At 47.5% G+C, this 15,492-nt stretch overlaps 1 protein-coding gene across 4 annotated transcripts in view; it reads left to right on the forward strand.

Annotated features, from left to right (window-relative positions):
* The window catches only part of PKNOX2 (PBX/knotted 1 homeobox 2), a 108,496-nt gene that overhangs the window by 64,040 nt on the left and 28,964 nt on the right, over positions 1-15,492 (forward strand). For all 4 annotated transcript variants that reach the window (XM_054086864.1, XM_054086863.1, XM_054086866.1 and 1 more), the window contains 2 exons: positions 105-189; positions 10,888-10,996. In XM_054086864.1, coding sequence (XP_053942839.1) covers positions 10,913-10,996 — 84 coding nt within the window. In that variant the 5' untranslated portion in view covers positions 105-189; positions 10,888-10,912. The remainder of the gene's footprint in view (positions 1-104; positions 190-10,887; positions 10,997-15,492) is intronic.

Here is a 15,492-nt window from a genome sequence, read left to right on the forward strand (position 1 = left end):
AGACCTTTCTTAGCACAGAAAGCTTTATTCTCTCCTTAATATTTCGCCTTCTTGTTTCAGCATTTCCTCTCAATATTCAAATACTGTCTCCTTTGCTTTCCCAGGTTGTGATCCCTTCCCAGCAACCGTTGGCTTTGGGGCGCAGGAGGACGCTTGCAGGACAGCGGCTCCCCGAGCACCCCCCAAACGGTAAGGCTGCTTTGCTTTGTATTAATTATAGCTACTAATTGAACAATTATATATATTAATCTGGCCCGATATGGAGAATCGTGACTTTGGCAGGGCTTCATTTGGGGAAATTTCTGCTCTTTTTGGATATATTAAATTACATCTCTCCATCCCTAAATACAGTGAGCATTTAGGGGGGAATTATACTTTTTTTTTTTGCTGTGATTTTCTTTGTTTTTTAACAATCAGGCTGTGCAGGGAATCTTGTTTTAAAGCTCAAGGACTGAAAACATGTTATTATGAGCCCTGTGAGCCGTGGCCAGCCTGGAGGAAAACACGGATATATGTTTGTAAAAATACCCTAAAATATGGGCTGCTATCACTGCAAAATTTTGGCACGTCAGTAGGATGTGGCGAAATGGTCACCAGCTAAAAATAACTGCAACGCAGAGCTTAAAATAAGCTGTACGTGAAACCAAGGGTCTCTCAGTCCTTTAGGCAACCCCGATTGCTAAAATTAGGGCTTCAAAGAGTGTCAAATGTGCTTGATCTGTGCCAAAACCATAGACACCCTGCAGATGACAAAGAAAATAAAACCCTGTTGGCTGCAACTGTTCTCCTTAAGGAGCAAAGAAAAATCTTTGGGCACTGCAAATGGAGGTGCCACCATCAATTTCTGCAAATATCCTGAAAAAGCGCCTAGTTTCTTCCTAATCTGAGGTTGTTTAGAGTGAGAGCATCACAGGGGAAAACCCAAAAGCTTCATTTGGTCCACAGCACACCAGAGCATCTCCTCTTTGAGTCTTCCTTTGAGTCTCATGTCCTCTGAAAGTCCCTTTTAATAAACAGCAGCCAATGCCCCATCCCTGAAGGTGTTTGAGGCCAGGTTGGATGGGGCTTGGAGCAACCTGATCCGGTGGGAGGTGTCCCTGTCTATGGCAGGGGCTGGAATTGGATGGGTTTTGAGGTCTCTTCCAACCCAACCCATTCTATGATTCTATAACGACTGGATTATTTTCTCCATACTGCCCTTTTAGCCCTGATTCTTGCTGATGTTCTTCCCTTGACCAAAAACAAGGACTTACTGTAGTGATGAAGAAGCTGAACTTCTCATTAGTCTGGTTTTGCTGTTTTTCTAATAAAGGTGCAGGTTGGGGTTACCTTGAAATCTTTGGTGGGTTTGTGGGACCTTGATGCCACCACAAGGAACTCTTTTTGGCAAGATTCTTCCTGCCTCGATGCCTTCTTTCCAATCCATATTTTGCTGTGAGCTGCCCGGTGCCTGCGTGGAAGGGCTCATTACCCTGCAACGTGCTTTGGGTAAGTTGAGTTTCATGGAGGAAACTAAGCCCAAGGAGGACACGAATATGTGTCTGTGGAGGACACAAGCATGGGCTGGGCCAGGAAACATCTCCAGCAAGAAGACCAAACCCAACCTATTCAGCAAACTGTGCCAACATGATCCAGACACATCTCAGTAAAGGCATGGAAAGACATGATGATGGACCTCCACCAAATTATCTTCTGGAACAGAAGGCTGGCATTGTTCTAAGTGATTAATAATAGAAATTACCTATCCTGAAGATGTCTTCTGAGTAATAACTTCATTCCTCTTGCACTCTTCCACCTTGTACATGGGTCCTCTCAATTTCCAGGCACAAAACCATTTCAGATTTCCTCCTCCTGAAGCCCGTTTGGCCAGAGAGAGGCACCTTGAAGGCCAGGTTCTGCCTCTTGTCAATGTGCAAAAAATGTTGCAGAAGGCTTTGGCACATTTGCCTCACATGGTAAATGCTTCCCAGTCCGTTTTTGTCTTGAGTTTCCTCATTGTGTTTGGTTCAGTCCAGGCTGAACATATCTTAGGGTCTACCATTTGAAGTAAATGGAGAAGACAGTGCAACTAAGCGAAATTAAAAGAGTTCAGAAGTATTTGTAACTTCCTAGCTAGCTGGGTATAAATCACCACGTCACATCTTAAACCTCTCTTCTGTCATTGAGGCTAGAAGTATAGCAAGGAAAGGACATGGATCTGTTGGAGCGAGTCCAGAGGAGGCCACAAGGATGATCCGATGGCTGAAGCACCTCACATACGAGGATGGGCTGAAAGAGTTGGGGTTGTGCAGCCTGGAGAGGAGAAGGCTCCAGGGAGACCTTAGAGCAGCTTCCAGTGCTGAAGGGGCTCCAGGAAAGCTGGGGAGGGGCTCTGGATCAGGGAGTGCAGGGAGAGGATGAGGGAGAAAGATTTCGAGCTGCAAGAGGGGAGATCGGGATGAGATCTTAGGGAGAAATGTTTTGCTGTGAGGGTGGGGAGGCTCTCGCCCAGGTTGCCCAGAGCAGTGGTGGCTGCCCCATCCCTGGAGGGGTTCAAGGCCAGGTTGGATGGGGCTTGGAGCCCCTGATCCTGTGGGAGACGGAAATGGATGGGCTTTGAGTTCCCTTCTGACGCAAACCATTCTGTGGTTCTATGATTGTAAAATTGCTTTCAAATGGGCAAATGAAAAGCATTTAAACCGGGGCAATGAATCTAGCATCTCACATCGCAGTTGGTTCAGGGCTTGGGTGGGGACAACTCTCTGCTGATACTGGCAGCCCCACGCACCTCAAGGAAAAGGTTATTTTTGTCTTCTGGTTTGTAGAGTCATTTCTCATTGGGAATTCTGCATTTGAAAAGGAAATTCATAGGGGAGGTAAGAGCAGGAGGAGCAGAGAGCTGCGAGAGTGGGATGCGAAGCAGAAAGTCATCGAGTCGGGAGCCCTGATTTATCTGCCATATGGGAAAGAGGAAAACAGCCGGTTCCAAAGGGATTTCTTTCCCTCTCCCAAAGGAAAGATTTGCAAGTGCGTTAGCGGGATTTAGCAAGAAACGAGGCAGATTTAAGGGAGGAGAGGGTTTTATTAGGTGTGCTGCAGCATTGCTCTGTTTTAGGGGCTTTCCCACGAATGGGGAAATCCTTGCACGCTCCTGTGCACGTCGAATCGTGGAAATTAGGTGAGATCTTAGGAAGAAATGTTTTGCTGTGAGAGCAGGGAGGCCCTGGCCCAGGTTGACCAGAGCAGTGGTGGCTGCCCCATCCCTGGAGGGGTTCCAGGCCAGGTTGGATGGGGCTTGGAGCCCCTGATCCAGTGGGAGGTGTCCCTGCCCATGGCAGGGGGTGGGACTGGATGGGCTTTGATGTCCCTTCCAACCCAAACCATTCCATGGTTCTACAATTAAGAGAGCACCATCAGGATCCTGTGCATTGGGAAGGCAGACTGGGGGCCTTGCACAACACAGACCTCTTGCGCCAAGAAGGATATTGCATTCATGGAATTAAACTGTTGCCTTTCTTTTTCTTTGGGGGGAGCTTTGAGGTCCCTTCCAACACAATCAACACCATGATTCTGTGATTCTATGATCCTTAAAGAGTTAAACTGAAAATCTGAGTTTGATTCCTGCATCTGTAGTGTTTTGCACGCGTACAGCGGTTCTTTGGTTGCCTCCATGGGTGTAGAGGTGGGGCCCAGTCCAGTTTGCTCCCGAGTGTAGCACAGGGAATAAAAATAATTCAGCAAAACCTCGCAGCATTTTTATTGCAGGTTGCCCAGAGCAGTGGTGGCTGCCCCATCCCTGGAGGGGTTCAAGGCCAGGTTGGATGGGGCTTGGAGCCCCTGATCCAGTGGGAGGTGTCCCTGCCCCTGTCAAGAGGTGGAACTGGATGGGCTTTGAGGTCCCTTCTGACCCAAACCATTCCATGATACTCTGAAAACCAAGTGTGCAAAGCAAGATTTGAATCTGTCCAGCAAGATTTTAATCATAAATTATTCACAGTTAATTGCTTGCAGGGAAGAACTGTTGGAAAATTAATCCGCTCCCTATTTTTTACAAGCACTCTCAAGGCAATCAGGAACTTTTCCTGGACAATTTGGGTCCGACAAGAGGAAATTTGAACATTTTTGGGTTCCTCAGTTATGTTTTGCTTCAAAGCTTTTTAATTTACCCTGTGAAAATATTCCCCATTTGCTCTGTTGGGAGCTTTGCTGGGGCCGGGGGCTGGATTGCACAAAACGCAAGGATTTTCAGGTTACTTTGAAGAAGCTTCTTTGATGTTTCCCTGCACTGGTTTATTTTGGAAGGTGCTTTAATGGTCTCCCTCTATAAAAATAACACTTGAAAATGTATGGAGGTGTCTCAGCTCTCCACTTAAAAAGAAGAACAAAGTTGTTTAATGCTGCCGTTCAAGGTACATTAACCTTGTCTACTAAAGCTCTGAGTGGCTCTTGCAGGTTTTATTCTCATGTTTATGTTGCAGAGATATCCCTGGAGCCGTTTAGGGATTGGTGTCTTCAGGGAGGAGAGAAATGTTGAGCGGTAATTGTCGTTCGCATTGGAAATTCACTGTGGCAGCTCCCTCCTTTCCTTCCTGTGGAGCTGGAGTCGCGGGGAGGATTTGCAAATATGAAATAAATAAAGAACTGCTGCTTTCCTCCTTGCTCAGGGGAGATGTCCCATCCAATGGAAAACCAAACTTGTGCTGGGCAAGAGGTTTTTGGCATCACTCAGCATGGAATTTCCTTTTGCCTTTTACCCCAGTGCTTATGCAAGAGCTATTTTTAGGAGCAGAAGAGCAAAGGTGTTTGCTCTGGTCTAGAGTTTATCCGGCAGAAATATCAAATCTCCACCTGTTTTAGCTCGTGGCTGTAGCAGAAGCACATGATTTGTCCTTTTTTATTGGGAAATATTTGATAACTGAGTGATGGGAAGGGTATGAGTCATAGAATCATAGAATCACAGAATCATAGAATCATAGAATAGTTTGGGTTGGAAGGGACCTTAAAGATCATCCAGTTCCAACCCCCTGCCACGGGCAGGGACATCCCACTGGATCAGGCTGCCCAAGGCCCATCCAACCTGGCCTTGAACACCTCCAGAATGGGGCAGCCACTACTTCTCTGGGCAACCTGGGCCAGTGTTTCACCACTCTCATGGTGACGAAATTCTTCCTAATGTCCAGTCTAAATCTGCCCCTCTCCAGTTTATACCCGTTCCCCCTCATCCTATCACCTTTATGAACAGTCCCTCTCCAGCTTTCCTGTAGCCCCTTCAGGTACTGGAAGGTCACTATAAGGTCTCTTCAGAGCCTTCTCTTCTCCAGGCTGAACAACCCCAACTCTCTCAGCCTGTCCTTGTGTGGGAGGTGCTCCAGCCCTTGGATCATTTTTGTAGCCTCTTCTGGACACGTTCCAGTAGCTCCATCTCATTCTTAGGTTGAGGATTCCAGAACTGGACACAGGATTCCAGATGAGGTCTCACGAGAGAGGAATAGAAGGGCAGAATCCCCTCCCTCGCCCTGCTGGCCACACTGCTTTGGATGCAGCCCAGGACATGGTTGGCCTTCTGGGCTGTGAGCGCGCATTGCCGGCTCATGTTGAGCTTCTCATCCCCAGCACCCCAAGTCCTTCTCTGCAGGGCTGCTCTCAATCCCATCATCCCCCATCGTGTACTGAAAACAGGGATTGCCCTGGCCCAGGTGCAGGACCTTGGCCTTGGCCTTGTTGAACCTCATGATGTTCCCACAGCCGCACTTCTCCAACCTGTCCAGGTCCCTCTGGATGACATCACATCCTTCCAGTGTGGCAACTGCACCACTCAGCTTGGTGTCATCCACAAACTTGCTGAGGTGCCCTCGATCTCGCTGTCGATACCATTGATGAAGATATTAAACAGTGCCAGTCCCAGTACGGACCCCTGAGGGACACCACTTGTCACGAATCTCCATATGGACTTTGAGCCATTGACCACTACTCTTTGAATCTGACCATCCAACCAGTTTCTTATCCACTGTACCATCCACCCATCAAATCCATATCTCTCCCATTTAGAGAGAAGGATGTTGTGGGGGACTGTGTCAAAGGCTTTACAGAAGTCCAGGTAGATCACATCTGTCGGTTTACCCGTGTCCACTGCTGCAGTTACCCCATCATAGAAAGCCACCAAGTTGGTCAGACAGGACTTGCCGCTGGTGAAGCTGTACTGGCTGCCATTAATCACCTCCATGTGCTTTAGCACAGCATGAAGAGACATTTAGAGAACCAGCGTGGTGGCCCAAAGCAAAGGATGCTCGCAGTGCACAATCCCTTCTGAGTTCAGAGAGAGGAAATTTGGGTACCAAATATCCCTATAAAAAATCAGAACTATTTGCTGGCTCAGTAATATTTCTAGTACAAACACTCCTGATATCGAGGAGGAATCACACGCTCCTGCTTGGAAGCAACCTTGAACGTGAGGAATGACCAAGGATGGGTGATGTCTTTAAAAATGGGATTCTTCCCCATTTTCAAGCATTTAATAGCATTTATTTGTAATGAGCGTGAGGTGGCAGAAGGGGGTCTGTTAACAGCTTGTGAAAACCTCATCTTCATTTATCAAGATAATGGGTGAATTTGGGTAAAAAAAAGCAAAAAGGGTGCAGGTGGGCAGATAGAAATGAGGTGTTCAAGAGTGAGAGGATTGCTCGGGATTTGCTTTGTGACCAATGAAGAGTCGGCATCACCCGCTGAGGGTGAACCTGTCCTCGCTCGCCGCTCACAGTGAGATGTATCGTCCTCTGGAGGAGCCTCTCCCTCCCTCCTCGGCTGTATTTCTTCATTTTAACTTAGATGTATGCATAAAATGAATGCATATATCATAAGCTTCCACGTGCACAAGCTCTCTGTGAAGACAGTGGCATAAAAACCTTGCAGCTGGCTGCGGAGACACCACCACTGACACGGCATCATTGCAGATCTTTAAAGGAATGTTTAAAAAATACAGTTTAGAAAAGGGAATCTTCCCTTAATACAGAAAAAACACCTTCCCATGGCTGGAAAAAACATCCTCAAGTAGCTCTAATAATTTTGAAACTTTGGGTAGAGAAGAGGAAATGCCTGAAAACTGGATTTTATCATTACCCATGTCGAATGCCCCATTATGGAGCACATCTTTTGCTGTTGGGGTGAAGCTGCTGAATGGGCCGTAAGAAACAGCTTCCATTTTCCCAGAGATTTGGAAACGAGTTGCACCTTGTGTAGCTAAGAGGAATGTTGTGCGCTGACAATGGTAACATAGAGGCATAAAGTCATGGAATGGTTTGGGTCAGAGGGGACCTCAAAGCTGATCCAGTTCCACCCCCTGCCATAGGCAGGGACACCTCCCACTGGATCAGGGGCTCCAAGCCCCATCCAACCTGGCCTTGAACCCCTCCAGGGATGGGGCAGCCACCACTGCTCTGGGCAACCTGGGCCAGGGCCTCCCCACCCTCACAGCAAAACATCTCATCTCAATCTCCTTTCTTTCAGCTAAAACAATGCAATTTTCTTTTTCTAATACGGGTTTATCACTGGTTTATTCATCAAGGTCACCTGAGGGTTGGTGGGCCACTCTCTGCAATACTTTGGTTTTTTAATGTTCTAAGGCATCAGTGACCACGTTAAAAAAAACCTAACCCAACTTCTCAACTTAGTCTTTAATTATTTTGATTTGAAAGAGGAGGTAAGATACTGCTGGCAAAAAAAAAAGCAGCTTATAAATCTGTAACTCTTTTAGGTCGATGCAAGCCTTTTGGAAGATCCATTTCCAGCTTAATGGCAATATTTCAGTGATAGCTGGAATAATTTTATTTCATTAGGAAATTTAGGATACTTTGATCTTAGGTTGCTGCCAAAATCTAAAGGACGGCTGCTTCTGGAAATGAAAGAGCCTTGATGGGTTTTATTGCTCACCATTTCTTTCTGGGAGCTGGCTGCAATTCCTGCCTCCCTTAACCTCCAGCCCACTCAAAATCCACTCTTTGCCCAAGAAGTCATCATTGCCTTGAGCTGGTCTGCAGGGGGTTGGCGATGATCTGCTCCTGGTGTCATCTGGATACCTACGGTCAAGAGCTGCCCTGGCTGAATTGATAGAAGTGATGGGAAAACAAAACAAAAAAAAAAGAATGAAAAATATGAAATAAGAGAGCTTCATGCACAAAATAAAAAATGAGAAAGCCTCAGTGCATAACGTAGCGGCTTTCGACCGTTCCCTGCGTTTGGCTGTCAGTAAATCTGCGGGGCTGACAGCTCTGTGCCGTTATCCTGAGATTCATGGCCAGGGGCTCCCACACCAACCCCCCGTCTGGCTTTTCCCGTGAGGGCCGGGCGCTTCCCTGGATATTTACGGCACCCAAGTCCATTTGTTTTCCCCAAGATAAATTTCCGGCTCCTGGCAACAGCTGTCTCTCATTTTTATCCCTTTTTTAACATTTGGCTCAAAGTCCTATTCTCCAAACAAATCAACGCCCATAAAGCCTTAACGAACGGCTTGATTTTAGCAGCTTAGATGATACTCGGATATTTAATTGGGCTCCGGACTGCCACCTTCTGGGAATATATTCATCTGAAAAGCTCACGCCCCGCAATAAATCGCCGTGTGCCAGAGGTAGGCTCGTTCCTGGCATGAACAATAGGTGCTAAGCAGGGGTTTTTCCTCCAAAATATCAATCTCTTATTATTTTTAGTGTCCCACCGAGATATCCAGCCCATCGCAGCACTAAATTCTGATTTTCTCCAGCTGCAGCTCCTTCTCGTGGGGAGGTTTTCCCCTTAGTGACCCTGGAGGTCACGGGTAGCAGAGTGCCTGCAGCTGTGAGCTGAGTGTCAACATTGGATATCAAGGATTTTAAGCAACGAGTGAACTTAGAAGCGGATAATTTTACCTCCTGCTATGTTGTTGTTGGGGAAAAAAAAGAGGAAAAGCATTGTTTTAATGCCATAAATTCAATGTCCTTCTTGGTGCAAGAGGTCTGCGTTGTGCAAGGACCTCAGTCTGCCTTCCCAATGCACAGGATCTTGGCTGTGCTCTCTTAGTCACAGAACTGTGGAATGGTTTGGGTTGGAAGGACCCTCAAAGCCCACTCAGTCCCACCCGCTGCCATGGACACCTCCCACTGGATCAGGGGCTCCAAGCCCCATCCAACCTGGCCTTGAACCCCTCCAGGGATGGGGCAGCTACCACTGCTCTGGGCAACCTGGGCCAGGGACTCATAACCCTCAGTGGACAGAAATTCTTCCTAATGTCTAATTTAAATCTGCCCCCTTCCAATTTAAAGCCATTCTCCCTCATCCTGTCACTCCAGACCCCTGTAAAAGCCCCTCCCCAGCTTTCCTGAAGCCTTTTTCAGCACTGGAAGCTGCTTTAAGGTCTCCCCACAGCCTTCTCTTCTCCAAGTTGAACAACCGCAACTCTCTCAGCCTGTCCTCATAGCAGAGTTTCTCCAGCCCTTGGATCATCTCTGTGGCCTCCTCTGGATTCCTTTCAACAGATCCATGTTCTTATGTTCGGGATTCCAGAACTGGACACAGGACTTCACATGAGGTCTCATGAGAGAGGAGTAGAGGGGCAGAATCCCCTCCCCTGACCTGGTGGCCACACTGATGCTCAGTTCATGGCTCTGTCTTACTTTAAATATCATTTTATTCATGGAAAATAATAAAAGCAGTTGATGCTCATCCCGTGCAGACAGCACTTGGGTTTCCATGTGGGCTCAGTGCATTTATTCTTTTGGTGTCTGGTGATGCCGGTAAAGCCTGAAGTCTCACGGAGAGGACCAGAATATATGAATCTTCCCCCAAACAACCATGGATCTCATGGAGAAGACCAGGGTACTGCAAATCTTCCCCAAACAACTGTGGAGACTGATCCAAAGATCCCAAGTGTGCTGTGGTTTTAAGTGAGCTCATTGTTATCCCCATTCCTTTGCCTTGTGCAAGAGCGTTTCTTCCTCTTCACCGTTCCATGGCAAAGGCAACACTAATGGCCCTTTGTGGTAGATCCCTTCACTAGATCAGAGGACTGTGCATAACTTGTTGTGTTTCTGCTTTCCATGGGACAATGCAGCAAGTCCTCTCCAGATGTGAAACCAACAGGGAACCAATGCAACGATGGGCATCGCAACTGGGTGAACCCTTCAAGAGATGTCACCTTCTTACAAAATGCAGAGAGCGTTCAAATCAAGCGTTTGAACCTTCTTTCCTCACTTCTGTGCATTCAGTCTCCATAGGGTTGGTCAACTCAACATATGGGTCAACTGCATTAATAAACTCAATGAAGAAGTCAACTGTGTTGGTCAACATAACACTGGATACTCAATGTCCCTTCTGGTTTCATGCAGCGTCTGTGGATGTGACTCCATGGTGACTAAAGGCAGAGACACATCATTTGGGGGCATTTGGGTGTATAGTTGCAGAAATTGGAAGGATTTGTGTTTCTGATTTTCCTTCCTGCTTCCAAATAGGAGTAATAAGAGCAAAGGGGGTGGAAATCCCCATTTAAGCACAGTGATTGTAGGTTGTAGGTTGTAGGTGGAAAGAAAATGTCCTGGGTGCATCAAGGTTCACAAGGGGAAAATATGTTGAGGGTCGCTGATGGCAGCCACCATCTCCAAGAGCTTAGTCCTTGGAGTCCAGGGAAGTTCTCCTTGCCAGCAACCTGCTTCACTTGTCTCTCAGTGCATTCCTTATCCAAATCCATGAATCTCAAATAATCATCAAATTATGATAAGGGTCATCAAATCATCTTGGGCTTCTTCCAGGAACTGGATGGTGGAGCACTTTGCTGGGTTACTTGCACCAGGAACGTCACCTCTCCTTTCTGTCCCTTTTTGTTTCCTTTCCAAGTGATCTGGGGGGGAGGAGACTCCCTATACTCTAGCAATGTTTCTCCCACAGGTTCTCGATGTGACTCCCACCCAGGATGCACCATGTCTCCCCGGCACCGGCTCTGACAATGATGGCCACCCAGACAGTGCCCCCTCCTCCCTACCAAGACACCCCACAGGTGAGTGTCCACCCATGGGCTCCTTCAGATACCCGTGAGCTTCAGCATTAAAGAACCTCCCTTGTTAAATTATGACCATTACAAACCTAGTAGGACCCGAGGGCGTGGCAGGAAGATGCTAGGAGAGGGTTAGGTTGGACATTAGGAAAAGGTTCTTCCCCGAGAGGGTGGTGGAGCACCAGAGCAGCTCCCAGGGAAGCAGTCACGGCACCAAGCCTGACAATAGTCAAGAAGCGTTTGGCGAACACCCTCAGAAACATGATGTGAGTTGTGGGATTGTCCTGTGCAGGGACAGGAGTTGGACTTGATGGTCCTTCTGGAACCCCTCCAACTCATGACGTTCTGTGTTCTATGATTTTACCCCCAAAACATCCATTTCTTAGACTGGCGAAATTTAAACCCCTTCTTGACACATCACCAAGATTAAACGGTTTGGGGACAAACTATGTGTTTTCAGCAAGGAGGTTAATGAGCTGGAAAGATGAAATGTCTGGATAAACTGGGATGGGTTTGGCTATAGGAAGACTGAAATGGCATTTTAATTTATTTTACGGTATTTTTTTGGCAATCAGTTGCAGGAGGGGGAAAATATTTCATCTACACTGTTGCTCTAAGGGGTCGAATAACTTTCCTGAGCGTCATTAGGGAGTTAAGTTATTGTAGGAAGGGAAGTTTGTCCAAGAGAAACTCTACTGGAGGACCCCAGTGGGCTGGAGATGGGGGGTGGACACTGGATTTTGGAGATAGTCCTGCACCTCACAGCCAAGCATGAGATGTTTTGGGGGCAAATCCCCATCATGTCTCCACTTTCCCAGCAGCGATAACTAAATGATCCGGATTGAGTGTGGAACTGCCTCTGTGTTCAAAGCAGCAGAAATGTTGAGGTTTCCCCCCGTTTGCTGCAAATCATCATAGAATCCTGGAATGCTTTGGGGTGGAAGGGACCTCAAAGCCCATCCAGTTCCACCTCCTGCCATGGGCAGGGTCACCTCCCACTGGATCAGGGGCTCCAAGACCCATCCAGCCTGGCCTGGAACCCCTCCAGGGATGGGGCAGCCACCACTGCTCTGGGCAACCTGGGCCAGGGCCTCCCCACCCTCACAGCAAAACATTTCTTCCTAAGATCTCATCTCAATCTCCCCTCTTTCAGCTCAAAACCATCCCCTCTCGTCCTCTCCCTGCCCTCCAGAGCCCTTCCCCAGCTTTCCTGGAGCCCCTTTCAGTACTAGAAACTGCTCTAAGATCTCCCCGTAGCTTTCTCTCCTCCAGGCTGAACAACCCCAACTCTCTCGGCTTGTCCTCATCTGGGATGTGCTCCAGCCCTTGCATCATCTCTCTCCATGGCCTCCTCTGGACTCAGTGCAAATCTTAGCTGCAAAAGCAGAAAAAGTGCCCCCTCCCTGCGCAAAAAAAAAAAAAAAAAAGCAAACCCATTCTCTGCGAACTAAAATAAATAAATCAACTTCCGTGCCCCTCAACTCGAAGCCACCCGGGTCTCCTTTCGGCTCGTCTCCTTCGGTGGGAAAAGGTCACTTCTCACAAACGACCCCTTGGTGGGGCTTTTATGGCTCCTCCAACTCCTGTGTCATCATTTGTTCGCTTCGCTGCTCCGCTACCAGAGGGTTTTTTTCCCTCTTTTTTTTCTTTTCCCTGCCTCGGAACCCGCTGCCTTTCTCGCTTACGCAGCGGGAGCTGTAACGGCGCTTGAGTCCTAATGGGCAATTTAAGGGACTTCTAAAATAGCTGAGATTCCCTGCAGCATCCCATGGCGATGTCCCCCCTACCTTCCCCATCCCCGTCCCTTGTCTGCCCCCTGCTTTAATATGTTGAATTTGGGGGACTTTCAGGAGCGTCGTTGCCCAAATCCCTCCTTTTTCCCCCGTTGTAGGGGCTGCTCAAGTAGTTTTCCTCCAGTTTAGTGGTTTTGGAGGAAAAGATGCAGCCAAGAGGTTTTTTTGCCTCAACGCTTCCACTGCTGTGAGCTTTTCACCTGAAAATTTGACATCTTCGGGGTTTGGAAAAGCAGATTGAACAAATTTCTCCTTCCCAAAGACGGGAAGAGCTGAGAAAGGGCAGGGGTAAAGAGAAAAAATAAATTATGAGAGACAGAACCAGCTTCTTGTCGTTGTTTTGAGCAGAAAAGTGCTAAGAAAAGGGGTTTGGGGAGGTTTGCCTTCATATTTTACTGCAGAGGCTGTGCAAGTGAGCGCCCTTGGAGTCAGGAATGTGTAAAATGAAGCAGAAATGATGGGGAAAGCTGTGTTTTGTAGGGAAAAAATTCTCTAATCATCCCTGGTTTCTGCTAGTGGGGTGCGATACGGAGCATCACCGAAACCGATCGCGCTCACTGGGCAGCTCCAACTGTTGAAAATTAAAGAGGCTGCATCAAAATCCGCATGTTTTCTGTAATAAATTAAAAGAAAGCCTTGAGCTGTTGCATAGGCAAAGTGAGCAAAAAGGGGTTGTTTTGAAAACAGGCATTTTCAGTAAAAATGCAAGGGAATTTTCAGCGGAAGTGATGGAAGTGGCTTTGCCTCCCACCAGAGTGGTTACATCAAGGTCAGAAATGGAAAATTAAAAATAGGGAAAACTTCATTTATTCATTGCTTACCTGATGTATAAATCTATTTTAAAAATACATTAAAAGTGGGGTGGAGATGTTGGGTTTTCAGTCGGCTCAGTGAAACTGCCCAACTCCTGGGGCCCTTAGCGCTGTGTGACGGCGACGAGGAATCTCATGGTGAATCATGGAATCACGGAATGGTTTGGGTTGGAAGGGACCTCAAAGCCCATCCAGTCCCACCCCCTGCCATGGGCAGGGACACCTCCCACTGGATCAGGGGCTCCAAGCCCCATCCAACCTGGCCTGGAACCCCTCCAGGGATGGGGCAGCCTCAGGGATCCCAAGTCAGTGGAAAAAGAGGCAGGAGGATGCTCAGATGGGATCATTTGGACCCCGGCAGGGATACAGGGTAGGGAGAAAGGCAAAAATGCAGCCAAATGTGGCTTCATCAGGTGGGGGTGGAGGAGAGGGGAAGGGCTGCAGGGAGTGTGTCAGCAGGGGGAGAGCATCGGGGAACCGGCTCAGGGTCTGGGTATGAAATTTGATGGAGTGGCAAAACAAAAGCTGCAGGTAGGGATTTAATTTCCCCCCTCAAGAAAAAGGTCAAAAATCATTGCAGGAAAGGGAAAAAAGTTCAAGGTTTAAAAAAGGTAAAGAAAATGATGTTAAAAAAAAAGTTTCAAAAATAAAAAAATGACAAGAAACTGAAAAGTAAAAAATGCAAACTGGGTCAAAAGAAATAAAATTGCGTTAAAAAGTAAAAGAATTTAACAATGCATTAAAAATATGCAAAAATGTAAAAAATGTTATGAAAAGGTTTGCTTTCAAAAGTAAAAAATGTTTTTAAGAAATACGTAACCCCCCTGTGTTTCTGCCAGGCTGCACTAAAGCAGAGCTTTGGAGGTGGATTTTTGAGGTGACACTGCCTGACACTGCCCATCACCTCCCAGATTTAACCCTTTTTCCTTTATGTTTCTGGTTTTTTCACTACTTTAGGAAGAAATTCCTCTGCAGGAGCTCACGGCCACTGACTGAGCAGGGGATCTCGTAGCTTTAAATGCAATAAATCCCCCTCACTTTAGGGTTTTTTGAAGACCTCAGCTTGGATGAGTGGCCACAGCAAGGTGTGCAGGGCAGGAAAATCAGTGCTGGTTGTTCTGTTCCTTCACAGGAACCTCTGCTACGAGGACAGGCTGAGTTGGGGTTTTCAGCCTGGAGAAGAGAAGGCTCTGGGGAGAACTTAGAGCAGCTTCCAGAGGTGAAAGGGGCTCCAGGAAAGCTGGGGAGGGGCTCTGGATCAGGGAAGGCAGAGAGAGGACGAGGAGAGTGGTTTTAATTTGGAAGGGGGAAGATTTAGTTTAGACATTAGGAAGAAATTCTTCATGCAGAGGGTGTGGAGACCCTGGCCCAGGTTGCCCCATCCCTGGAGGTGTTCAAGGCCAGGCTGGATGGGGCTTGGAGCCCCTGATCCAGTGGGAGGTGTCCCTGCCCATGGCAGGGGGTGGAACTGGATGGGCTTTGAGGTCCCTTCCAACCCAAACCATTCCATGATTCTGTCCTTCTATGATTTGTATTTCTTTTTTTATTATTTTCTTTAGCCCAAGGTGAGGTAACGGCTGGGGAACAGCCCCAGAGGAGGGGTTTGTTGTTAATAGCCCAATTAGTTGCAGACGCCGCTGGAAGGAGCTTGGCAGGGTTGTGGGGCTCTGGCTCCTGGCGAGGATGTGAAAAGGGCTTCAGCGTCCCAGTAAATGAGTGTGATGAGGGGAAAGAAATTAAAAAGAAAAAAAAAAAAGGTGTGGAAAGTAAGTTATTTCCCTGCCTAAAAACTAATTTTCAAGGTAGGTAACAGGGAGGAAAAGAGAGGGAACAAAGAGGGTGAAGAGTGGTGTGGCTGGAACTTCCCAAATCCGCTTGCCTTTTCGTTTTGGGA

This window comes from Cuculus canorus, chromosome 23 (genome assembly GCF_017976375.1).
Source record: "Cuculus canorus isolate bCucCan1 chromosome 23, bCucCan1.pri, whole genome shotgun sequence".
In the NCBI taxonomy this organism is placed as follows: Eukaryota; Metazoa; Chordata; class Aves; order Cuculiformes; family Cuculidae; genus Cuculus; species Cuculus canorus.